Below are 25,539 nucleotides of genomic sequence, written 5' to 3'. Positions count from 1 at the left end.
AACACATTCTCAGAGGGATGACATCATATGCCATGATCTCATGCATCTATTCAAATGTATGTTTACTGTTTACACATTTAGTAGTAATAGACTAGTAATAGTTACCTATGCCAGATGCATTAGTTTGCATATTAAATTAATGACAGTTTAAAATATACAATTAGCTGGATAATACTGACATATATTTTAGAAATATTCTTGTATTAGTCTTACTGATTTGTGGAAATGTCCTGATGACATTCTAGGAGAAAGCAGTGTTTAAGCTATAGAAGCGTAACTCATGGTGTGATGCTTATAGGGACTAGGAAGGCATTTGGAAAAAAGTAAAATAGATAGAGCCTTTGCTTAGTGACTCTCCAGCTCTGCTCTGTTGATTTATCATGTTGGAGGAATGCTACTGATGTTGCACTATGCTTTAGTACCCCTCTTGTATGTACACTTCTTAAGCTGGCTGTGAGGGAGAGTAAAGGGTTATACTATCACCACCTTGTGGTCAAATATGTAATATTTTAGTGAGGGCAGATGCTGTACTTTGTGTAGTGTTTCCTTTTCCACTGGATTTGATCCTGTTCAAAAGCAAACATCTGGTGAGGGATTTTTTTTAAAACCTCTTAGGCCTTCAATAATGTTACACTTAGGAATTAAGTGATTGACAGACAAACTTGGTTAGAACTTCATCATCATCATTCATCATTACACGCAGTGTTGTGCCAGTTCACAGCTTTTCTGAACTAGTTCAAGTTCAGTTCATTCATGCTCAAAGTGAATAGTTCACGTTCAAAGTTCACAATTTTAATTCTGAACTAGTTCAAAGTTCAGTTCATTTTACTTTTTTCGTGAGATATTCAAATAAATACTTTTTTTCACACTACAAGCTAGAAATCACGTTCTTTGAAACTGCTCATTGTAGACATTTGCTCATGACACTGCAATTGTGGGTTTCTTACCAGGTGATGAAAATGATCATAAGGAGAATCGATGTCTGTCTCCGTGCCATCACTTCCCCTAGCCATTATTTTAAATTGCAGCGCCAGTATGTTTTTAACAGTGATGTCTGCCGTTCATGACACATAATGTGAACTAATTCACGTTCAAGTTCTTTATTTAAAAATGTGTTGCGTTCAGTTCAACGTTCACGAAAAAACGAGCGTGTTCAATGAACGCGTTCACGCACAACACTGATTACATGGTTGTAGTGTAACCGTAGTGCAGTGCAGTGGAATGCATGTGCTGAATCAGAAGACTGGCACGAAGGGCAGATAATATTTGAATGGTCTTGAAGAAGGTTTGGAGTTGCAGCCTGTACACTCTTCTTCTGCATCTGCAGTCCCCACAATCTGTTTTTGTAAGCTGTGCTCTGCCTTAGTTGTCATGGTGTCCATCACCTGTGAAGTGAAGCAGCTTGTGCTTTGTCAGACTTGTTGACATGTTGCACCTGCATCATTTTGCTTAAAAAACATCTTGTATCAGCAAACATGAGTCTAATAATAGAATAACAGTTACTCGTATTTGTATAATTATGTGTCACCAGTTGGTCTGGTGGAGTGTTAAACTAGTATAAATTAATGGTGTGTAGGTGAGTTTAAATATTGCTTTATTTTTTTTTTCTGTTAATTAATCTGTGTGCTCCAGGCTTCTCCAACCTATTTGTGACCAAATTTCCACTGCAGCATTACTTATGTTTACAGTACTAGTAAAAAAAAAACGTATTCATTTTTACTTTAATGTTTTCAAAATTTGTAGATGAAAACAATAAAGGCACACGGGGAAATATGTAGTGAACAAAAGGTGTTTGGCATTCACAGTCACCAGAAATAAACCTAGATGAGTTGGGCCAAAGAATGAAGAAAAAGCCCAAGTATGTGTGCATCCAGTCTGTCAGTACACACTTGTTTATATTTGCATTTATATGTTGATATATCCATATGCATTCCTTAATAGTTTTAATTGTTTCATTAATAATCTCCTGTGGCAATACATATAAAACACATTGAATGCACATTGAAATGGGCTTTGTATAGGCCTGTAACAAAAAATGCATAATCAACCTTTTGTACAATATATAAAGAGTTAATTTTCAAAAACAGTAATGTTTAAAGAAAAGCACTTGGCTGTTTTTTGCAAATGAACTCTCACTCATATTTGCTGAGCTCATCACTGCTCATTACAAGTGTGTGAGTTTACATACAAATGAACTCCACCAATATTTAAGCTCATTACACAATGACTAATGCATCAGTAATGGCGCCTCCATACACACAGCGTGGCTGCGACAGGTATAGATATGTTACTTAGTAAGTTTTTTTGTTTTGTTTTGTTTTTTAAACAATAATATATACATGCTGCACCCTTTTACAATCAAAACACAAGTGGTTCTTTGGAGTTTTATTAATAGTTAATGGGTGTAACTGCATTATTGTGCAACTACATTGTCGATATGTCAGTGGCACATTTGTTTGTGGGTCAATATACTGTGCACATGAATTCATAGAATTCATAGAATTCACTGCGTTCGTAGAATTTTGACAGGTACTTAACCAATGTTTGACATAGCCTTAACCAGTGACCCATTCGAACAGGTTTATCATTGATTTTCCTTACATCAATAAACCACTCTTTATATGTTTGTATTATTTTATGTGTGAATCTGTAGAAAGGTGCGAAACACTTTACTAAGATGCCCTGTGCTTACTGTGTGATTCATCAGTACTGGATGGCCTCAGTGACTACGGTTTCTTTCTCTTTTTTTTAGTCTCTTTTTCTTACTGCTGTTCAGGCCAAGCTTTTCCCATCTGCAGACCAAAGACAGGAGTACATTTATGTCCGGTGCAATAGTAGTATTGTATTTCCAAAAGTGTTTTTCCCGGCACATGTTGCCCGAGTTGTTTGTGCTGTGCTCTATTTTAAGGGATTAGGCCACTCTCCAGCACGCCAGAAGTGAGTTACTGATGTCTCTGACCCAGAAAAACCTTTCTCCTTCATCAGCCAAACTAATCCAGTCAGGCTAATAATTGATCTGATTATGAGCAAAGGGATTAAATAATATCCAGAGGACACTATGTGTGTATGTGTGTGAATATCAGTGTGTGTGCCCATGTGTTGGGGCCCTTGGCAGGGTGTGTGGAAAATCGTAACCTCTGTTTGACACTGGGCAGCAATTTGCCAAACCAAACACAGATACAAGCGTGTTGTTGCTTACACATTCACGTGAATAGTGTTTTAAAGAGGCACAGCTGGAGAGCTGGCAGTTTCTTTTCTTGAAAAGGCCCTGAGTGAGTTTTGAATAAAGCACTTGATCTTATCACTTATTATTGTTCTGAGTGAAAAATCTCTCAAAAAGAAATCTCTTAATTATTTGGAAACAGTTTGAAAGAAATAAAAATGTGTGGTGTAATATATAAATATATTAGGCATTCTGAAAACAGATTCAGTTACTTGAGAAAGACATCAGCGTTAGTATCAGTTGCACGTTCTGTTACATCCTAACTATTCACATATGAAAAAGCAAACTGAATTTAGTTCAGCACTTTCAGTTTTAGTTTGATATGCAGCAGCATTTAATATAAAGTGTCTTTGCTGAAGGTTAAAGCTGAAACACAATGCCAAGCATATGTAGTTTGAATGTGTTTTTATAGCTTTGTAAAAGCAGTATTAACTGGAAGAACTGCAACCTGTTACTCCTTCTAAAAATACATCTAGGGTGAGGACAGCCCGAGTGAAGACAACACTGCTGTCAGCTCGGTGGAATAAAGAGAAGCAACCAGTTCCATTTATCAGACTTTTATCAGACCCACGTTTACCATAGAGTGCATGTTTTGGGCAGAATGAGAGCTTGGTTTATGATCTTTCGGGTTAAAAAGGAGAACTTTCTCTCCTTTTTTCCAGCCACATTTAACTTTAGTCTACATTCCTCTAAACGCTTTCCGTTTCTGTGCTTGCTGCCTTACAGGTACGAGGCAGAAAATGCTTTCTTCTTCAACCTGCACCTGTCAGACTTCAACATCATAGACACGCTTGGTGTTGGAGGATTTGGACGCGTCGAGTTGGTAGGTTAAAAATTTGATCTTTATTAATTGAACAAACTGTGACTTGGTCACAGTGTATTCTATTGTAGTCAAGAGTTTAGAACAGTGGATTTTAAAAAAACTTTTCTAGGATTTTCCAGTTATCATTGGAAACTTAAAATTACTTGTGTTTGTGCTGAAATTGTCAAATTACCATTCCTTTTTTTCTCTGTCATTTAATAGGTGCAACTAAAGAGTGATGAGTATAAGACATTTGCCATGAAGATCCTAAAGAAGCGGCACATTGTTGACACCAGACAACAGGAGCACATCCGCTCAGAGAAGCTCATCATGCAGGAAGCTCACTCAGACTTCATCGTCAGGTATTAAGAATTACTAAAGGCTGGTTTACACCTACGGTAATTGTCTACAAAACAGTTGAGCATGGAAGCCGCTTTCAAATGTCGTTCTTACTTATTATTTGATCTACCATGTCACATTTGTACAGGGGATATGTCATAGAAGGCATTACCACTGACAGTGGACAGTGCAGTGGACTGGTTTCTGGCTAGAATTGTCCATGCAATAATCACATCTTGACTCCCCACACACATATCCCTGAACCTGTCCCATGACATTTGGCATTTCAGTGTGTGTGTGTGTATTGGCAATAGCAGTCAATACATTTAGCTCAAAATCTTTTTATTTTGTAGGCTAGTACCTAATATAATGTTAAATCTGTAGAAAATAAAACAATTCTTGTATCTTCACCTTCAGCCAGTTATATTACCAAATACAATACCAAAATCCTTTTGTATATTTTTCAAAACAGGGGTCTGTTTCATTAGTTTCTCATTTGTTGTACTGTATGAAAAAGCACAGCTTCCTGTGTCTACATCTGTGCTTTTGTCAAAGTACACAGTTGTCAGGGACTGTATAAAGAGATGTATAAACAACAAGCAATGCGGACATCAATACATAAAGATACAGAGGGGCGATATATTTTGATAAATGGATGGATTGATGGCACCGAAATATCTCTTATGAATGTATATGCACCAAATGAGGATGATCCTGAATTTATTAAGGTAATTTTCAGCAATGTGATAAAGTATAGCTCTGGGCTTTTAATGATGGGAGGGGATCTAAATTGTGTTATGTCACAGCATATGGATAAACAACCCAAATCGGAAGGTCATCTTCAAAAAATGAGTAAAATGCTTAGACATCAATCTCTTGAATTAGGTCTTGTGGATGTGTGGAGAAGTAAATATCCATGAAATAGAGACTTTACATACTACTCTTGTAGACATTCATCCTATTCTAGAATTGATTATTTCTTCACCCCAAAAGTAGAATTGCATAGAGTAGTGGACATAGAAATATTACCTATTACTATTTCTGATCATTCACCCATGGCACTTAATTGGGATCTAGGCCAAAGACCAACCTCTAAACAGTGGAGACTTAATGCTTCTCTGCTCAATGATAAGGAGTTTACCACTTTCATTACTGCAGAGCTTAATTTCTACCTAAATACTAATAACACACCAGGAACATCACCTCTTATACTGTGGGACTGTGCTAAGGCATACATAAGGGGCCGTATTATTTCATATACTTCTGTTAAGAAACGAAATATGAGTGCCAAGCAGCAGGACTTAGAGGAAAAAATAAGGGAATTGGAGAAACATCATAAACGAAATGCTTATCCTGATCTCATTAAAACTCTTAAAGATGCACGCAGAGAACTTAATAGTCTATTATCAGAGAGGATTGAGGGAAATTTAAGATTTACTAATCAGCGATACTATGAATATGGTAACAGAGCAAGTAAATTATTGGCATTTACATTAAAAAAACAGCAATCATCTAATATAGTACAAAAAATAAAATCTAGTAACTCTGGATTCCACACAAAGCCGGATAAGATTGCAGAGTGCTTTGCAGAGTTTTATGAATCTCTTTACAAAAATTAGGAAACTTGCTCTGATGATATGCAAATCGAAACATTTTTAAAAGACATAGAACTGACAGAATTAACAGACTCAATGGCTGAGGAATTGGATGAACCAATAGAGGAATGGGAAATGCTCTAAAAAATAACAAAAGCCCTGGGCCTGATGGATTTATTAATGAGTTTTATAAAACTTTTAAAGATATCTTATCCCCCTTATTATTAAAGGCATATCATCAGTCGCTAGAGTTAAAGACAATGGCCCCTTCCTGGAAGGAAGCAACAATAGTGGTAATACATAAAGAGGGCAAAGATCCTACTGAATGCCAGTCCTATAGGCCAATATCGTTATTAAATGCAGATTTGCGCATCTTGACAGGAATCTTGGCCAGACGGGTCAGTAAAATAATTCCCAAAATTATCCACCCAGATCAGACTGGTTTTATTACTGGAAGATACTATGGAGATAATATTAGACGACTACTCAATATAATGTCCCATCAAAAAAATCTAGGAGAAGAAGCAATAATTTTATCATTAGATGCCCAAAAGGCTTTTGATAGAGTATCGTGGAGTAAACTTTAAAGCGTTTTAATTTCGGCACTAATTTTACAAATTGGATACAAACACTCTACTCGGATCCACAGGCTGCTGTCAAAGTTAACGGATACAGGTCAGATAAATTTACACTGGAGCGTGGATGCAGACAAGGCTGTCCTCTCTCGCCCCTTCTGTTCGCTATTAGTATTGAGCCACTGGCACAGCTTGTCAGAGATAGCAATAATATTAAGGGAATAACAATAAATACAGAAGAGCATAAACTATCTCTATATGCGGATGACGTACTACTTTATTTGACAGAACCAACTACAACAATATCAAATTTAAAAAGTCTTATTCTGCAGTATGGATATTATTCAGGATACAAAATTAACGTGGAAAAAACAGAAGCAATGGACATTAATGGTAGAATACCACAAAGTGTAAAACTCCAAAGTGGATTTAAATGGCCTACAGAGGGTATTAAGTATCTAGGTATATATATCCCTATGTCCACGCAAAATTTATATGATGCCAATTATAAGAAAATAACCCGGAGAATTAAAAATGACCTGAATCGATGGTCTACACTTCCTCTCTCTTTGCTAGGTCGTATTGAAAGTATACGTATGAACATATTGCCCAGACTACTTTATTTATTTCAGATGCTGCCTATTGAAATTCCAAAGTCCTCATTTGATTATTGGGATAAACTGATCTCCCAATTCATATGGCAGAGAAAGCGCCCAAGAATTAGGCTTAAAATGTTACAACTGTCTAAGTCAGATGGTGGTCTAAAACTTCCTAACTTGAGATATTATTTCTGGGCTGCACAGATAAAACCTTTAATAATGTGGATTAAGAATAGCACATGGACACGATGGCTTAATATTGAAAAATGCTTGTGCCTGGAACCCCTAAAAAATCTGCCATTTATGGATACTTCTGTAAAAGAGATGGGAGAATGGACAGCAGTAACCCTAAAGATATGGAAAAAAATACAAACGCTATTTGGCCTACCCAAGACAATATCATTTTTAACAAATATTGGACATATGAAGACGTTTACACCAAATTGTCTGGATGCAGGGTTTAAAAAGTGGTCGGAGCATGGATTAAGTGAAATACATCAAATATTTAGTGATGGAAATCTTAAGACATTTGAACAGTTAAAAATGGAATTTGATCTCTTAAAAACAGACTTTTTTAGATACCTGCAATTGAGACACTTCTTAACTACACATAAAGAATGGGAAAAACTCTTAAAACCTAGCCTAATAGAAAAATATTTAATTGAGTCACAAAAGGGAAGGGAGGGGCGAATAATAAGTAAATTATATCAGTAATTCTTGTCAATGAATCTAGATAGCTCTTCAAATATTAAACAGAGATGGGAATTAGAAATAAACATAGATATAACACAGGACACATGGAAGGAAATATGTACAGAGGCAAATTTAGTGACAAATTCAAATACGTGGAGGGAATTCAAGTGGAAAGTAATCACTAGATATTTTCGAACACCTGCAATTTTATCAAAGATGGGCCCAACACATAGTAGTGTGTGCTGGAGACACTGTGGAAGACAAACTGGAAATCACACTCACATATTCTGGCTCTGCCCTAAACTACAGATTTTTGGAAGGATGTGTATGATGCTCTTAAAGAAGTGTTCCAACAGGATATCCCACAAGATCCTACAGTGGCATTACTGGGAGTTATTCCCGATGGTGTGGTCGGGAGGTCCAAAAAATATTTACTTGGAATATTATTTACAGTAGCTTTGAAATGCATTACAATTAAATGGATGAACCCAGACCCCCCAACATACAATCTATGGATACAAAAACTATGGGATGTCTATCAGATGGAACAAATAACATATACACTAAGGCTTCAAAAACGGATCTTTACCAAGCAGTGGGGCCCTGTTGAGCATCTAATTATACAATAAGGAATTTTACTATGTGTATTAGCGGTACCATTGATCTTTGCGGTCCATCTCTTATTTGTACATTTCTTTTTGAATGCTCAGTGTGTATGTGGCTGTGAACTATTCAGGAGTGGATTTTTATTTATTTATTTATTTATTTATTTATTTATCTTTCTTTTTATTGCATTCATCTTGTACTTTTTATATACTGCCTAAAATTGATGTGAATAATGCAAGATACTGGAGAAAGGAATGTATAGAATTGTATTTGTATTATATTATATTGTACTATGTAAAAAAAAAAAAGTTAAAAAAAAAAACAAATCATGGTGCTTTCAGAACTTTCTTGTTTATTTGTTTTTGAGGGGATATTTTGTCTGTTTTGGGCTGTTTTATTCTATTTTTGACTATTTGACTGGCCTTTGATATTATGTATTTCTTTTTTTCCCCTTAGACTGTACAGGACATTTAAGGACAGTAAATATCTGTACATGCTGATGGAAGCATGTCTAGGAGGAGAGCTGTGGACCATACTCAGAGACAGGTAAGCACTGAACACACGTTTCATTTTCTTTTTTGGGTCTTGCTACATTTAATATCTAAACTCTTGTAGTAAACTTTGCTGGACTTTATTATTTCCTGGCTTTTGTTCCTGGCTTTATTCAGGGGTTCATTTGATGATTCCACAACTCGATTCTACACAGCATGTGTAGTGGAGGCTTTCGCTTACCTGCATTCCAAAGGCATTATTTACAGAGACCTCAAACCAGAGAATCTGATACTGGACCACAGGGGCTATGCCAAGCTGGTAAACTATCCTGTTTATCTGTTCTGTTGGTGTAATTTAAAGACGTTTTGTTGTTGTTTTTGTTGTTGTTGAAAACATTTTTGACCAATGAGAATCTGTTGTGTTAAGGTGGACTTTGGCTTTGCTAAGAAGATCGGATTTGGGAAGAAGACGTGGACATTCTGTGGCACGCCAGAGTACGTGGCCCCAGAAATCATTCTTAACAAAGGTCATGATATCTCAGCAGACTACTGGTCCCTGGGCATCCTCATGTATGAGCTGCTGACTGGCAGGTATGAGCAATGAGTTGACTGGACACTAAATAAATAATTAAATAAGCACTTTATGACTTATGTGCAGCATTAATAAACTTTGAATCCCCCTGTTTCTTTCAGCCCTCCATTTTCAGGCCCTGACCCTATGAAGACTTACAACATCATCCTAAGAGGCATTGACATGATCGAATTTCCAAAGAAAATCACCAAAAATGCTGCCAATCTCATTAAAAAGCTATGCAGGTACGTTTTTATAATGTGTAAAGAAGACTTCCTGTGTTTATAACAACTCTCACTGATAGTAATTGCTTTTTTGTTGCTCTTTCCAGGGATACTCCTTCTGAAAGACTAGGAAACTTGAAAAACGGAGTCAAAGACATTCAAAAGCACAAGTGAGGGTTGTTTTAAAATCGTGAAAATTACTGTAGTTTATTTGCATATTTAACAGCTGCCTAAATGCTTCTGTATGTCTCTAAACAGCCCCTGAAATGACTAACACTCATAATGCCACAGTTCATTAAAAGCTAATAAATTGTGTTCTGTGCAGATGGTTTGAAGGCTTTAACTGGGAGGGCTTACGGAAGGGAACACTCACACCTCCCATCATCCCCAGTGTAAGTGCACAATATTGTGTTGTGGCAAAAATGCTCATTTATGCTGTCTGATCTAATTAAGAACTACTCGTGATCTTATTTGATTAGGTGTGTATGAAGATACATTAACGATACATTAAACATCCAGGTAACACTTTGCAATGAGGATCACAAATAACAGTACTTATGACAGTAATGTTTTAACTAATTAATTATAATATTGACATTAATTAAGATAGTATTAAACATTACTAAAAAAACTAAAGCTTACGAATGTTGTAAACTATACTGAATTAAGACTAGCGTCAGTAAATAGGAAGAGACATTCTGTCATATACTGTTAATACAATTTACACAACCTCTTTGCTTTTACACACTTACTGTTCATTTTGTCATCTCCACTGACCCTATAGGAGGTCATCACAGAGCAGCAATTATTTGGGTGGAGGATCATTCTAAGCACTACAATTAATCTGACAAGGTGGTGGCATGTTAGAAGTGTGTGTTACCCTAATATAAGTGGGTCAGACACAGCACTCAGACAGAAGCTCATCTGTTGAGGTCACAGGACGCTGAGGTGTTTAAAAACTCCAACAGCACTGCAGTATCTGATCCCCCTATACTAGCACAACACACTACTAACACACCACCACCATGCCAGTGTCACTGCAGTGCAGAGAACGACCCACCACCCCAATTATGTCTGCTCTGTGGTGCCCTGTAGGTCCTGACTCCTGATAATTGAAGAGCAGGGTGAAAAACGGAAATACTACAGTCTGTAAAAGCTGTTAAGGCAAAAAAATTTAACCCTGGTTTATCATAAGCAGACAATACTGGATATAATATTATTATTTGTACTTATTTGTATTATGTATTAATGAGCAACAGTTGCCTGTTATATTGTAGTATTTTACTTTCTTTTCTTCTAATGTTACAGCTCTCAAAACTCTGAAATATTCTTCCCCTGCAAAGACAATAGTACAAATAATATGAGTTGGCAGTACACTGACACTTGGAATCTGGGAATATTTAATACAGGATATGTCCATATCCCTCAGATCCCTCAGGTTTATGCCAGGGAACATAGCTGGCCGTGATACTATAATCTGTGAGCAATTTTTATGTGGATTTGGGGGATTAATTCGGATCATTGTCTCAGTATTAGATACTTGGCATTGACAGCCAGGCTTTGCTCTGAAATCTACAACTTGACAGAGAACATTTCTTTTGGAAGCACTTACTTTTACTTAAGGTTAGAGATTTCTCTCATAGCTTTGGAGTAAGATAGACCTGGGATGAGTGTCAGAAATTCTTCACATAATTAGATTTTTTATTTATTTGTTTCTTGTTTACTTTACGAAAATCCAGCTCAGTTATTTAAGTGGAAATCTTATAAGTGTTTAAGATAAATTTATTTATTTACGTATACATTTTTTTCATAATGGATTCTGTTTTTAAAAGCATTGCTGTTTTAAACAACCTTTTCTGTTCTTTCTTCTGCTTCCAGGTAACATCAGCCACAGACACAAGTAACTTTGACAGCTTTCCTGAGGACAATGAAGACCCTCCTCCTGACGACAACTCAGGCTGGGACGGGGACTTCTGAAGCTACTCCACACACTGGCTCACTTTTCACACACCAAACAAAAGACCTGCTCCACTGTTGCCTGGAACAGAGCTGCTTCTTTTGGACAGGCTGCATTAAGGACTGAAAAAGAGAAAGTGAAGAGACTATGGGAGTAAAAGAAGAAAATTTGTTTTGGTTAGCCTTGACTGTTGCAATAGAGAAATTCAATTCCTATGGACTTAAAGCTGCAAGGGAATCAGAGCTTCAGGCTCTCTACTACACGAGTCCCAACAACGGGGGCATATCATTCACATTGTGTGTGCGTGTGTATGGGTGGGTGCGTGCGTGCGTGTTTACCAGGGGTGTAAACATCCTGGTGTTTGCTCTTGTGTACTTGCCTCAAGCTCCTCTTATCATACTATAATGGAGATATGTTGCAGCAGGTTGTGACCTCACTCTTTATCATTTTGTCCTCGATTGGCTGCAAACTCTGTGCCGTCCCAGCGTTGTGCAGAGGGCTGTGTAAAGTATGCTGTAGAGATTTGGATTTATACACTGCATCATGAAGCTAGAATTCAGGGGTTCCCAGACAGACCTGAATGTTATTCTGATAGCTGATGAGGCATTATAGAACATGTACATAGTAATATATTACCCAAACAAATATGAGCAGCATTCGCTGATTATCCTAAAAAAGCACAAAGTTCTGTTGCATTTAGAATAATGGATTGGTACTAGGTTTCAGAAGTGCCCTGTGCAGACACTGCATAACCACTGCTCTTCCTCTTTCCTCCTTGTATGTGATGTGATGATGGCGGATGGATATGACGGCTGGTGATACAGCCAGCCAAGGGCTTGTGCAAATGTTGGATTTATCAGAATCTCCCAATGTGCCTCAGATTCTTGACACCGTTCATATATCATATATCAGCCCCAAGGCCCCTGCTCAATTCAAAACACTCACCATTTTAATGCTAAAATTTCTTCCATATTCTCACTAAAGCTCAGGCTAAAGCCCGGGTTTCAGAGAACAGCTTAACCATATTTGAAACACTGTGATCAGGTGTGTTGGTCTTAGAATATTATTATTGTGATTAATTTAAACTTTTAAGTCTAAGTCTATGTAATGATGTGGTTGACAAACTACAGCTGAATTCAGGTATATATCATTTATTTGTTTTTGAATACATGAATACATCAAAACCACACACTATCTATCCGACTCCACTGAAATACTGACTATCTGATCATAAAAAGAAACAGTGCCTTAAATCAATGGCATCCGAAAACACTCTTATGACCATTAATTGATGTGCTGCACGACAAAGCCTCAAACCGATGCCCTCCATCCATTTCCCCACTGTTCTCTAACAGACATTTTTTTGGTGTTTAAATGTAAATCTGAACCTGTGCCCAGCTAGACACTGTGAAACTGAGGAATGACACAGAACTGTCTTTCTTATATAAGCGGCTGGATCAGCAGGGCAGATTAAAGCAGTAAACACTTTTCTTGTTGTTTCAGTACTAAACACACTACAAAGTACTCAGTGTACGCAGTCCATGTAGCATTTATCTTTTTAAACTGCACTGAGGTGCCTGCCCTCCGTCCTGGTTATTCCCCTCCAGCCCATCTCTGTTCCACTTCTTTAACTGACAGCACCCGAAGACTTTCTGCACGTCTTGGATGCTATCTCATAAAGAGCCTCCATGTTGGTGCAAATATTGCTCATAAAATTTACTCCCACTAAACAGAGAGGAGGCAGTGATCGTTATTTACAGTTAAATGTACCAACAGAAGATTATAGGTTAAGATTGTTTGTGATGGTACTTTTTTCTTCTATTTAAGTTTTGGTGATCGACAAGAAAAAAATCCAGAGACCTACATACTTGAAACATTTTCAGTTCATAAAAAGCAACAGGCACATGTAATAATGTGTGTTACTAAATTGTTAATTTTTTAAAGTCAAGTATGTTGGAATTCTTTGACTTCTCTCCAGTTTAGCTCGGCCAGTTAGCCCACCACCTCACCAGGGCTCCCCCTATCATTTGCAATGTTCCTAATACTGGGAAGGTGAGGATAACCACCAAACAGCTCGGTCCTGTCAAATGTTCAACTATAAAGTACAAGAATTCAACAATGGCAATCAGAGCAGAATTTCCCTCAGAATAAATTGTATTATTGGACATGAAATGATACAATTAATATACAATTTCTGTTCTTAATCTACAATTACAGTTTCAGACCTAATCTTGAATTTGAGTCTGCCTTACTAATCCAAGGCTGCTCTAAATCTGCATTGCTTTCATTTGTCATTGATTGGTGTGAATTATTTCCAAGATATTTATTTATCTGACTGTACTCTGATGTCCTTGTACTGCAAAACCACTTGCAGTGTGCCTGTTAAACTTTATAAACCTGAAATAAAGACAGATTTCTTTTATGTGTTTTCACGTTTCTCCATATCTCTCTTTGGCAGGTAAAGAGGTGCTTTAATGTTTGTGAATCTTGAGAATTTTTTTATATTTCTGTCAAATTTGACCTAAAACTAAACTAAACTAAAACTATTTGACTTTGCGAATTATGTAATATAATATTTGTGAGTGGGAAAAATATGTCAATCTGGTGTTGCCCTCTTATGCAGCTATACATACAATGGTTGATCAGTCCTGCACATCCACTTGGAGGAATATTAGCCCATTCTTTAAAACGTACAAAACATTTTCAGCTATGTTATATTGGACTAAGATCTGGACTTACGACTTACAACTGGCACAATGACATGGCAGATCACAGACAGATCTCCTGACATTTTCCTTCAGAATATTCTGGTAAAAGTCAGAATTTATTTTCCATTAATGATTGCAGGAGATACATTTTTATACTTTGTCAAAGTGCAGACCAGGCAGCAATGCTCTTTTTGAAGAGCAGAGGCTTCATAGGGGCTTGCAACACTTGCCACGCAGTCTCCTGGTATCCTATTGACTCTTATTGCATTTACAAATGATCTGCTAATCCTGAAGTTTCACACACTTATGTTACTTATAGACATGTTGTATCATCATTACTTTTCTTGATAAATAACATAGTCTGATATCTTTGTTTGGTTTTACTAATCTACTTGTAGAATTTGATGAAGTTTTAGGTCAAATTCATGCAGAAAAAGAACATCTTAAATGCTTTTACAAACTTTCAAGCACCACTGTGCACTTCGTGTTATGTTCATCAATATCCGGCAGGGGGCGCCATTATATTACGTACTAGATGTAAGGTAACGGTGTGAAGTGCATGTTGCTGCATGCTCCTCTCACTGCGAGTTCTGAGCTGCAGAAAGTGAGTGATTCTCTGCATCTCTGCAGTTCACACCTCAAAAAGGTGTACATCCGATCCTTATTTATACTTAGCTCTTACAGATCTGTCCATTAACAGCGCAGTTCAGATTAAATAGACAGTTTATACAAACTATACAGGGCAAAGGGGGGAATTAGCATTTCAGATGGTCGATCAGTCACACTGATGAATAAATGCACGGACAGCAGATCCTCAGAACTAGCGCCTTTCCCATAATACACGAGTCATGTTAATGTCTGCAGACTGAACAGAGGAGAGTCTGTCTCTACAGGTAACACAATTTAATCAGATCCTTTAAATCCGGCTCAGCCTCAGAGAGTTTAGGCGCTGCTGGGATTGCGAAACAAAACAAACTACAGTAAAGAGAGAGAGAGAGAGAGAGAGAGAGAGAGAGAGAGAGAGAGAATGGCAGGTAAGAGGGAGTAAAGAAAGATAGGGAGTCAGAGAGAGATAATGAGAGATATAGATGGGAAAATGGGTTGCGATAAAGGGGATAAACAGAGTCTGGGAGAGAGGGCCAGTGTAACGTTTATTAATTTAATTTTCTGATCGTTTGGGGCTAAATGGCATATACAAAATTAGATGTAAAAATCATTATTTATTTATTTTTAATGTAGTGTGTAAGAAAAAAGTTTTCATCCATTTTTCCAATTTTAGGTTTTTCATCTCTGCTCCTCACAATCGGAAAAATTAAACATTAAATATTTTATTTTTCATTTTGCAAATTGGATTATATAATCAGATTTGTGTTACAAGATACAACATTGGACAAATCTGAAAATTTAGAGAAAATTAAACTTTTTATTTTTCTGGAAATTTTGTTTGCGTAAGGCTGAAATGAAAAACTAGATAATTGAACATTTGGATAAAACACAATTTCTTCCTTGCTATACTGAGTTTTATACCCAATTTCTACTTTCAAATTTAGCTTGATACTGTCAGAAAATTAAACTGCTTAACGTTACACCGACCAGAGAGGGTAGAAGAATGAAGTGATTGGACATTGTGAGTAAGTGGGAGGGACAGGGGGTAAGAAAGGGAGTAAGAGAGATAGACAGGGAGTATAATGGAGTAATAGACATAGAAGTGCAGTAAGAGAGGGGGAATGGGGTAAATAGAGAGTAAGAAAATGAGAGAGAAAGAGAGAGAGAGAAGGGGTATGAGAGGGAGTAATAAAAAAGAGGCAGGGGTAAGAAAGACATGGCATAAGAGTTAACAGAGAAAGTGAGGAAGTGAGAGAGACAGAGGGTTAGAGAGGTACTGAGAGATTAGCAGAATTAGAGACAGGCAGTAAGAGAGAAAAGGCATAAGAGAAGGAGTCCGGGAGAGAGACAGGCAGTAAGAATGAGAGAGAGACAGAAAGTAAGAGAGAAAATGTCATAAGAGAAAGAGTGATAGACAGGGGGTATAATGGGGTAATAGACATGCAGTAAGAGAGAGGGGAAAGGGGTAAATAGAGAGACTGGTAAGAAATTGAGTAAAAGAAAGATAGGGGGTATGAGAGAGAGTAAGAAAAAGAGAGGCAAGGGTAAGAGAGAAAAGGCAAAAGCAGGAAAAAAAAAGGAAGGGGGTAAGTGAGGAAGTGAGAGAGATGGAGGGTTAGAGAGGTACAGAAAGACTAGCAGTAAGAGAGAAAGAAAGACAGGGTGAGAGACAGACAGCAAGAGAAACAAAAGTCATAAGAGAAGGAATTCTGGAGAGAGACAGGCAGTAAAAATTAAAGAAAGACAAGCGTTAAGAGAAAAACTCATAAGAGGAGTTCAGGAGAGAGAGAGACAGACAGTAAGAAAGAGAAATGCATAGGAGTTTAGGAGAGAGACAGGCAGTGTTTGAGAGAGAGACAGCGGATTACAGACAGAAAAAAAGGCCTAGGAAAAGACGTTTGGGATAGAGACAGGGTAAGAGTGAGACAAGGCTTTAGGAAAGAGAAAGACATAAGAGGAGTTTGGGAGAGAGGCAGGGTAAGAGTGAGACAGATTTTTGAAAGAGAAACGCATAAGAGGAGTTTGGGAGAGAGACAGGGTGCGAGTGAGACAGGCAATAAGAGAGAGAGAGACTGGGAATTAAAAACAGGCATTAAGAGAGAAAAAGACATAAGGGAAGGAGTTTGGGAGAGAGACAGGGTACGAGTGAGACAGGCATTGAGAGAGAAAAAGGCATAAAGGAAGAAGTTTGGAAGAGAGACTGGGTAATCGAGAGACAGACAGAGAAAGAAAGAGAGAGAGGGGATTAGAAACAGGCATTAAGAGAAAAAAGGGCATAAGAGAAGGAGTTTGTGAAAGAGATGGGGTAAGAGGGTGATAGGCAGTAAGATAGAGTAAGTGAGGGGTAGGAGACAGGCAGTAAGAGAATGGGGTAAGAGAAGGAACTATGAGATATGGGGAGTAAGGAAGAGAGATGGGGTAAGAATGGCAAATAAGAGAGAGACAGACCATTTAAGAGAAACAGGAAGAGAGAGAGAGAGAAACAATGGGTAAAAGTCTGGCAATGATGGAGAGAGTTGAGGAAAGAGCAGGAGTGATAGAGAGATATGGGGTAAAAGACAGAGAGACAGGTGGTAGGAGAGTAAGAGAGAGACAGATTGAATAAAAGTAACATAGAATGAATGAGAGGGAGAGAGCGAGTGGGACAGACAGAAGAGAGACAGTGTGTGTGTGTGTATATCGTTAGGGCCTGAACGCTTATCCACCCCCCTGCAGTGTGAGGGGCGGGTGAGTTCAGGTCCACGTGTATAAAGCTCGAGCCTCTCAGCCGCTCTCTCACACACGCGCTTCAGGACTCCAGCAGCTCTGAGAGAAACTCAGCTCAGATCTCTCTCACCCACAGGAAGCTGCTCTGTTTCTCTCTCTCTCTCTCTCTCTCTCTCTCTCTCTCTCTCTCTCTCTCTCTCTCTCTTTCTGTGAGGATGGTCAGGCGGCTGGTTCTGGCTCTGTTGGCCGCTCTGTCGGTGGCTCTGTGCGGCGCCTCCAGCAGAGCGGCTCCCGCTGCAGCAGCTGCTGGGCGGAACTCCATCAAACACCCGGCGAGCGGAGCCTCCGCTCCCACACACACTCACACACACACCGTCAGCACGAGACCCAGCGGCGGCGGCGGGCGCGAGGGGGACGCTGACGTCACACAGGTACAGGATATTTAACTGGAGTTTAATGTTTAGGAAAAAACTGAGTTAAAATCATTTGTTATGGTTTGATGTTGACTGAGGGAGAGGAGTCACGTGTTTTGGGTCATTTTTTTGGAAAGGTGTTTATTAGTTTTAGCAGGTTTTACTGATCAGTTCATGACAGGGTTGTGGGTTTAATACCCTGTTGGGTATCATAAATAAGGCCTTTTACCTAGAACCTAAAACAGGGAATCGGGCTAGAGTATAGTGTATAGTGTTGCTGTCCATTAAAAAAAAAAAAAATTCAAAATAGCAACTTTATCCTATACATTTTTTGTTCGCTGGACAGCAACAATATATAGTACCTGTTTAGTGACATCATGAGTAAATTGTGAAGCACTAAAACAGTGAGTATCTCTAAATGTTCATTATTTAGCTAATTGACCCATTGACCCATCCCTACTGCAACCCCCAGGCACTGCATCGATGGCTTTTCCACATTGATGTATGTGTGTGTGTGTGTGTTCACTGCACAGATGGTTTAAACTGAAAATAGACTTTTATTTTGAAAGTCAGTGCTGGTAGAAAAAAAATAGAATAAGAGCTCAATTAACTCAATATTTAGATGTAATGGCGTTTAAAGGCTGAATCCAGGGCAGGATGCTGGAACAGTGAAGCTGATGTGTGTGTTTTGTCTCCTCCAGCCGCTGAGCTGCGCTGTGGATTCTGAGTGCAGCACTGCTGAGTTCTGTAATGCCGCACGCAGTGTGTGTATGCCCTGCCGCAAAAGGAGAAAACGCTGTGCCCGCCACGCCATGTGCTGCAGCGGGAGCCTGTGTGTAAATGGTGAGAGAGAATGCACAGATCTTCTTAGTTCTTCTCTTCTGTATTCTTCTCCGCACCTTTGTTCACTTTGTTCTCCTTTCTCATCTTTTCTCCCCATCTTTATTTACTTCCCTCTTACTACCTTTTTTGCTCTTCTCAATGCATTATTTCTATTTTAACTGTTCCTGTCTTTTCTTCTCCACACTTCTCCTCAGATCATCTTATCTCTATATTTTTCTCCACTTCTCTTCTGCTCATGGAAAAGAAAAAGTAGAGTTGAGACAAGTGAGAAGAAAAGTGAGGAATTTGTTCTCCCCACAGTTCTTCTCTTCTCCTCACCTCTCTTCTTATCTTTTCATCTCATATTTCCATTCTTATCTCTCGTAAAAGACATAAAGGGTCTTAATATAAGAGAAAAAAATTATCTATATCCTGCTCTTGGACATGACTGACGTTGACTTTTTAGACTAAACAATGTGTTCAGTGTTTGTCACACTGTGTTTTATTTATTTATTATCTGTCTCACAGTGTTTGTCCGCTCCTCTCTTCTCAGGTGTGTGTCAGGCAGCTGAAGTCAACTCCACTGTCAGTGCTGCAGATGTGCCACAGCTGGTCAGCAACAGTGACGTCCAGACAGTGACAGTGACCGCAGCACAGAATCGTACCATCACGGTGCTTCCAGAGCCACCCAAGAGAAGCAGTGTGAACTCAAAAACACAGCAAATGGTGAAAGGTAAATATCTCCACACCAGAACACTCATCTACTCTAGAAAATCCGATCTTCTCTTTCAGATTTAGTGGATGTCTATTCTTTTGACATCCTTCTTTATACCTTTGAGTTTCTTAATTTCTTACATTTCTGCTCAACTATTCTCATATCCTCACCTTCAATTATTCCTCTTTTTCTCACCTCTCTTCTTTCTTGTACCTTTTTTGTATTTACTTCTCATATCGTCGCTGTCCAATGAAAAACAATTATCTCCATTTTTGTGGATTTTTTGTTTACTATACAACTTGAACACACAGAATTCCTTACACTGTGCCGAAATTTCTTGATGAACAGACCAATAGAAACTCTTCAAAATGACCTTACATAAAGAGTTAAATAAACTCTTTTTACATTGACTTCCATTGAACATTTACAAGGTTTTTTCTCTCTCCTGTAAAGTTGCAGTTTTGGACATAAGTGTTTTTCATTGGACAGCGACGATATTCTCTTATTAACTTTTTTCCTTTTCCCTTCTCAGCATATTGTTTCATATTTTATCTTCGCTTAGCTTTCCTCTATACTCTCCTCCTTTCTTCTTGTTCTGTCTTCTTTTCTGTTCTCATCATCTTTCTTCTCTTTTCATCTGTTGTTTCTTCTTTTATCTTCATCTTCATTCTTCACTTTTTCTTCGCTTCTCACTTTGTTCTTACACCTTTTTGGTCCCTAGTGGATCTGAAACATTATTTTATCATGAACATTCCAGGCATGGTTATCATTCTTTTTGTCCCTCTTTCTCTCTCTCTCAGGCGGTGAGGGGGAGCCATGCTTGAGGTCATCAGACTGTGGCGAGGGTTTGTGCTGCGCTCGGCACTTCTGGTCCCGGATCTGTAAGCCAGTACTCACTGAGGGTCAGGTGTGCACGCGGCACCGCCGTAAAGGCACTCATGGGCTGGAAATCTTCCAGCGCTGCGACTGCGGCCAGGGTCTGGTGTGTCGAGCCCAGAGAGACAAAGCAGCGGCAGCAGAAGTCCAGCAGCAGCAGCAGCTCAGCAACACTAACACCAGAGCAGCCAGAAACCTTCACATATGCCTACCACGCTAATCCAGCACAACCTGCTGAGGACAACTCATTTTACACTTACACACACTAACGCTTACACACACATACAGCGCATTACGCATGTGCATGCCTGGACTTACCCACACACTAAAGGGATATTGGAAATCCGACTCCGCGGAAGGATGCTCCATTAAAAGGATTGATCATATTTCCCGTACGGATGCAGAAAAGGCACACCTTGTGGAAGTTCAAATCGGAGACTTTGCCACTGAAGACAGAAATGATTTTTTTTTCCCTTCAGGGTCATCGAAAAGGCAGAGTGTTTGTCTCCCTTTATAAGGGAACTGTAAACCCTTTTTGCAGTAAATTACTGTATTGTAAATAATTACTTGGAAGTGGCACTTAACTGAGCTTATTGATTCTGTAAAGTAGTATTGTAAGATCAGGTGCTGCATGACTATGCTAATACTGTAAATGTGCAAATGATACCATTTATATTGTTATTTACTACATGATATAAATTCTCTATTTTTATTTCAAACTAAATTGTTAAAATATTTCTTTTATTAAAATATTATAGTTTGACCCTTGAAACAAAATTGTCCGTCCATTGTCCAAATTATCTTCTTCACCTTTGTGCAGCATGAAATCCTTTAGGGAGAAGTCACACTGGGCAGGATTCCCCTGCTGTTTACTACATTCTACTATCTTTTACAAAGTTCTCATTCTTGAAACCCTACCAAAAATGTTTTTGTTGCCTCCAAGTAAGGTTAGGTAACAGTGCTGCCACCAATCTGTGCAGAGCCAGAGCAGTTACCCTTATGCTTAGACCCATCAAATCGAATTTCATGTTCATGTGCACAGAATGTTATGCACTTGTCGGAAGAGGCACGAGTCAAATAAGACAAACATGGCGAATATCTCTCACGTCTCATTATCTTAAACATAAAGCCTTATACATAAACTTTGAACTTAAAATAGAATCTTTTAGGAAACCATCAGAGGTTCTTCTGTGCCAACACTCCCAAGAACCTGCTTTGGACTGTTGCTTGTAGAAAAGTGTAGTAGTCCCATGATCAATGTAGCTTCAGTTGAGGTCCTGTCCTGTAAAGACTACTTCTGATTAATAGAAGGGCAAGCAAGTGAAACAGTGTAACAACAGCTTGTGGAGACATCTCAGTATGATCCTGGCTCTTACAATTATGGCACAATTATGTGAAACTTGCGTGCTTCTATATTTCTTCACCAAAATAAAGCCTACTTATAAAAATTACCATTTTAAAAAGAGGCTTTGTTTGATTTGCTGTTGCCCAGAGGATTGTGGGTAACCGACAATAATTTAGAGCAGGCTTCTATAATCTGAAAAGTACTTTAAAAATCTGTGATAGTCAAAAAGTATTATAGGTTTATACTATCAAGTACAGTACCAACAAACTAATGTGAGAGATATCAGCACTCAAAAAAAGAGATTCTCACATTTTCACACAGCTGTTCCCACCTTTTGACTTGTGGAGGAAGTTATCACAGCAGATAAACAGGCTGTGTGAGATGTAATTCTCCGGGCAGTTGAAAACCCGTCTGAAGAAGAAAAGACCCCCCAAAAAATGACCACATGAAAGCAGAAACAGGGCAAAACAACAGGAAACTACAAAGCTAACAGGAGGATAGCAAATAAAAAGAGTCCAGAGGAAGTAGAGGAGAAGAGAAGGGTTCAGCTGCAAAGACCTCGTCTTCTCCAGCCTTTGGTGTATCTGGCTAACGTCTAATTAGTCCTGCAGCCAGGCCGGGATTGCGGGTTAATCATAGAGATATCTTATCCTCTAATTACTTTATCATAACCCGCCGCTGACATGCAGGTAGTATGTTCAGTAGGGCGCGTACACGGGAGTGGTACTTAAGGAGTTTACGCTTAAGTTTTCAGCCGGAAAAGGGAAATAACAGTTTGCCAGCGATGAGAGCACGCAGCGGGTCTAGGATCAGAAGAATAATTGTGTAATTATTGCCTTACTACGTATCATTTAACGTAGTAAGCCTAACATAGGAACCAAAACATCTGCATTTCCCCGCCGGTGTCATGTTTGGAACAGCCTTTGTGCTGCAGATTTGGGACTGGAACTGAGGTTCTAGTAAACAGTCAATGATTGCAGCGAGAGCCCACGTTTTATTCCTGTGCAGTTTTGTATAGTTCTGGGAATTAGAAAATATGTGCATCATTTTTTATTCTTTTGGATTTAATATCAGCATTTTTGTAGTGATGTAAATTCTAAATGTTTAACAGTACTGGTCTCTTGTCATTGTTAAGATTCAGTGGCTGACAAAGCTGTAAAATATGTGCATTTCCTCGCCGGTGTCATATTTGGAACGACCTTTGTGCTGCAGTTTTGGAACTGGAACCGAGGTTGTAGTAAACAGTCACTGAGTGCGACAAGAGCCAATTCACGTTCAGTTCCTGTGTATCCTATCAATCTTCTGAGCTGATGTTCATGCTGTAGTCAGCTGCCAAATGCTTCGGAAGGCTCTGCGAGAATCCGTCTGCAACTCACATATCAAAAAGCAGGAATTTGAAAAGCTCATCATTAGTGCGCTGCACCACTGCATCCCAGTCAAACGCCAAGCCAAGATGTTTTGTTGGGCAAGGGACAAAAGAGTCCCTTTTAAAAAATAGAAAAGACACTGTGAAGTTTTCCATGCACTCATGCTCACATACTCTCTCTCTCTCTCTTTCTCTCTCTTTCTCCCTCTATGTCTGGTGACAGACTGTGGCTTAAAATTACAGACATGCAGATCTGTGTTTAATGATGTCGGGCGTCACAGATTCGAGGGCTCGCTAAAATGGACTATTTTAACTGTGTGCTCAGAGACTAGAGGAGGAGACGAGCGTCTCAGCGACACACACACACACACACTCCCACATGCAAATTATGATCAGACATCCACTTTCAGCGTGTGTATGGGGCCTGTGCTTCTGAGCACATTTCCCTGTAGGCTTTCTCATGAAGCACAACTACACACCTCAAATCACAGCCAAACCAGCCAAGTACTCAGAGACGTGTCCAAACAAAACCAATGAAAAGCATTCTCTTTCATTTCACCAGAGCTGGCCAACTCAGTGTGTGCGTGCAGGCGTGTTTTCATATATTTGCAGGACAAAAATGGCCTGAAGCTTTTAGGAAAACCAAAGAAAAACCAAAGTGCCCTACAGTGCCATGACCAATAAAATGGGCCTGAATGTGTAAAGTATGTTATTTAAAGTATCACAACATTTTTACAGCTAAAAGAGAAATGTCTTCTTTTTTAAAGTTAACTTTAGGGTTCAGGTTGTTTATCATATTTGGGTTATTCCATATCAGTGGAGGAGTATTAAGAAATGTCAGGTTTTCAGAAACCTAAAAAAAAAAAAACTAAAATTTTGGTCAAAGACCAAACTCTTTGAGAATACTCAGCAAAAAACAAACACCAAACATTTTTAATGGTTTATTGCAGGTTTTCATGGGTTTTGACACTTTCTTACGTAGTTGCATAAATTAAATACTCTATATGATTGATGATTATATTGAATTAGTTCTTTCATTACTACAAGTATGGTATTGTTAGATTAGATTTTTTTTGTAGATCATAATGCTGCATGTCATAGTGACTTTAATAATATCCATATTTGTTATGTTTATTTATTATAAGCTGATAAAAATATGAAATGCAAAACACATTTACACACACTTTATAAAAATGCTACCAATTTTGACAAGTCTATACAGTAATATTTCCAGCATTGTATAGGTTTCTATATGCTCTGGTTTATTAAAAGTACAGTGTGCAGTTTATAAAGCTAAAATATATTAAAAACTAAATTAAAATAAAATACAAAAAATATTTTAATACGTTTTTGTAACTTCAAGCATTGAATGGGGTCAATGTAATGTAAAAGAAGGGTTAATTCACTCATTTCTGTGGAGATTTTTAGTTGGTGCAAGGTGATTGGTTGTGTTGCCTGTCACTCAAAAGCCTGAGTAGTGGGCGGGGCTAGGAACAAAGCGCGTGACCAAGAGCAAGAACCAAGCAGTTTGAAGATTTTTGCCCAAAATATGTCTGAACAATGGCAAACAAACAGTTAAACCACCTGTGTGACACTTAAAAGCATCTTTTTTGAGGTAAATTGTGTTTCTGTGCACACACAAATATATATTCAGGCTTTGGGAACATAATAAATCCTTTAGACTCTAGCTAAAATGCTGTGTATTCGGTTGCTTAGCAATCATGCTAGCTAACTAGCTCAGTATGAAGTGTGATGTGAAGCTGCTTGTGTGTTGAAATGTGGTTGAGGGTTTGTTTAGCTAAGCTTAATACACCTTAATCACTCCGCACCCATGTTGAAAGAATGGCGAGGCTTGGGGGTACGCTCTTTTTTGTAAAGTGTTCTGAACTTACTTTTGTGTTCATGTTAATTTGTAGTATCAAATCAGGCATAAAATCAATGTTAACACGACTGTTAAATGCCAAATACAGTCTAACCAAGTATGTAAGTTAAGTGTACACTCTTGTAAGACCAGGCTACCCAAGGTAGGATATTAACTATTTAGCTAGCTAGCTAAGCAGGCTACTCTAAAGAGCTATGGCTTGACTTAAGGCTACCCCCCACTTATTTTGACATTAAACCAAGAAAATAACCAGTTCTGGGTTAATCAAGTCATAGCCAGAGAACCAGCTTTAGCTAGCTTGTGTTTCTCTGCTAACGTTCATCTGGTTATATTGGCTCACTGGGTAACATTAATATGGCTTGCCTTAGCTAGCTAGCACAGTAACATACATCTTAAACTGAAATAGGGATCTCCACTGATCTGTT

General features: G+C 38.4%; 2 protein-coding genes across 4 annotated transcripts in view; both read left to right on the top strand.

The window, feature by feature from the left end:
• Positions 1 to 14,097, top strand: part of prkg1a (protein kinase cGMP-dependent 1a) — an 87,259-nt gene extending 73,162 nt beyond the window's left edge. For all 3 annotated transcript variants that reach the window (XM_049481583.1, XM_049481582.1, XM_049481584.1), the window contains 9 exons: positions 3,950 to 4,046; positions 4,248 to 4,387; positions 8,889 to 8,978; positions 9,101 to 9,242; positions 9,351 to 9,514; positions 9,617 to 9,739; positions 9,826 to 9,888; positions 10,044 to 10,110; positions 11,597 to 14,097. In XM_049481583.1, coding sequence (XP_049337540.1) covers positions 3,950 to 4,046; positions 4,248 to 4,387; positions 8,889 to 8,978; positions 9,101 to 9,242; positions 9,351 to 9,514; positions 9,617 to 9,739; positions 9,826 to 9,888; positions 10,044 to 10,110; positions 11,597 to 11,695 — 985 coding nt within the window. In that variant the 3' untranslated portion in view covers positions 11,696 to 14,097. The remainder of the gene's footprint in view (positions 1 to 3,949; positions 4,047 to 4,247; positions 4,388 to 8,888; positions 8,979 to 9,100; positions 9,243 to 9,350; positions 9,515 to 9,616; positions 9,740 to 9,825; positions 9,889 to 10,043; positions 10,111 to 11,596) is intronic.
• A 3,481-nt stretch (positions 14,098 to 17,578) lies between these two features.
• dkk1a (dickkopf WNT signaling pathway inhibitor 1a) lies at positions 17,579 to 21,285 on the top strand. The gene is made up of 4 exons (XM_022685033.2): positions 17,579 to 18,126; positions 18,810 to 18,951; positions 19,484 to 19,663; positions 20,446 to 21,285. Exons 1-4 carry the CDS (start codon positions 17,911 to 17,913, stop codon positions 20,739 to 20,741), a joined length of 834 nt encoding a protein of 277 aa, XP_022540754.2. The 5' UTR covers positions 17,579 to 17,910; the 3' UTR covers positions 20,742 to 21,285.
• The last annotated feature ends 4,254 nt before the right edge of the window (positions 21,286 to 25,539 follow it).

This window comes from Astyanax mexicanus, chromosome 7 (genome assembly GCF_023375975.1).
Source record: "Astyanax mexicanus isolate ESR-SI-001 chromosome 7, AstMex3_surface, whole genome shotgun sequence".
In the NCBI taxonomy this organism is placed as follows: Eukaryota; Metazoa; Chordata; class Actinopteri; order Characiformes; family Acestrorhamphidae; genus Astyanax; species Astyanax mexicanus.
Note: the sequence above shows the minus strand (reverse complement) of the source record. Positions and strands in the feature narration are given on the sequence as shown.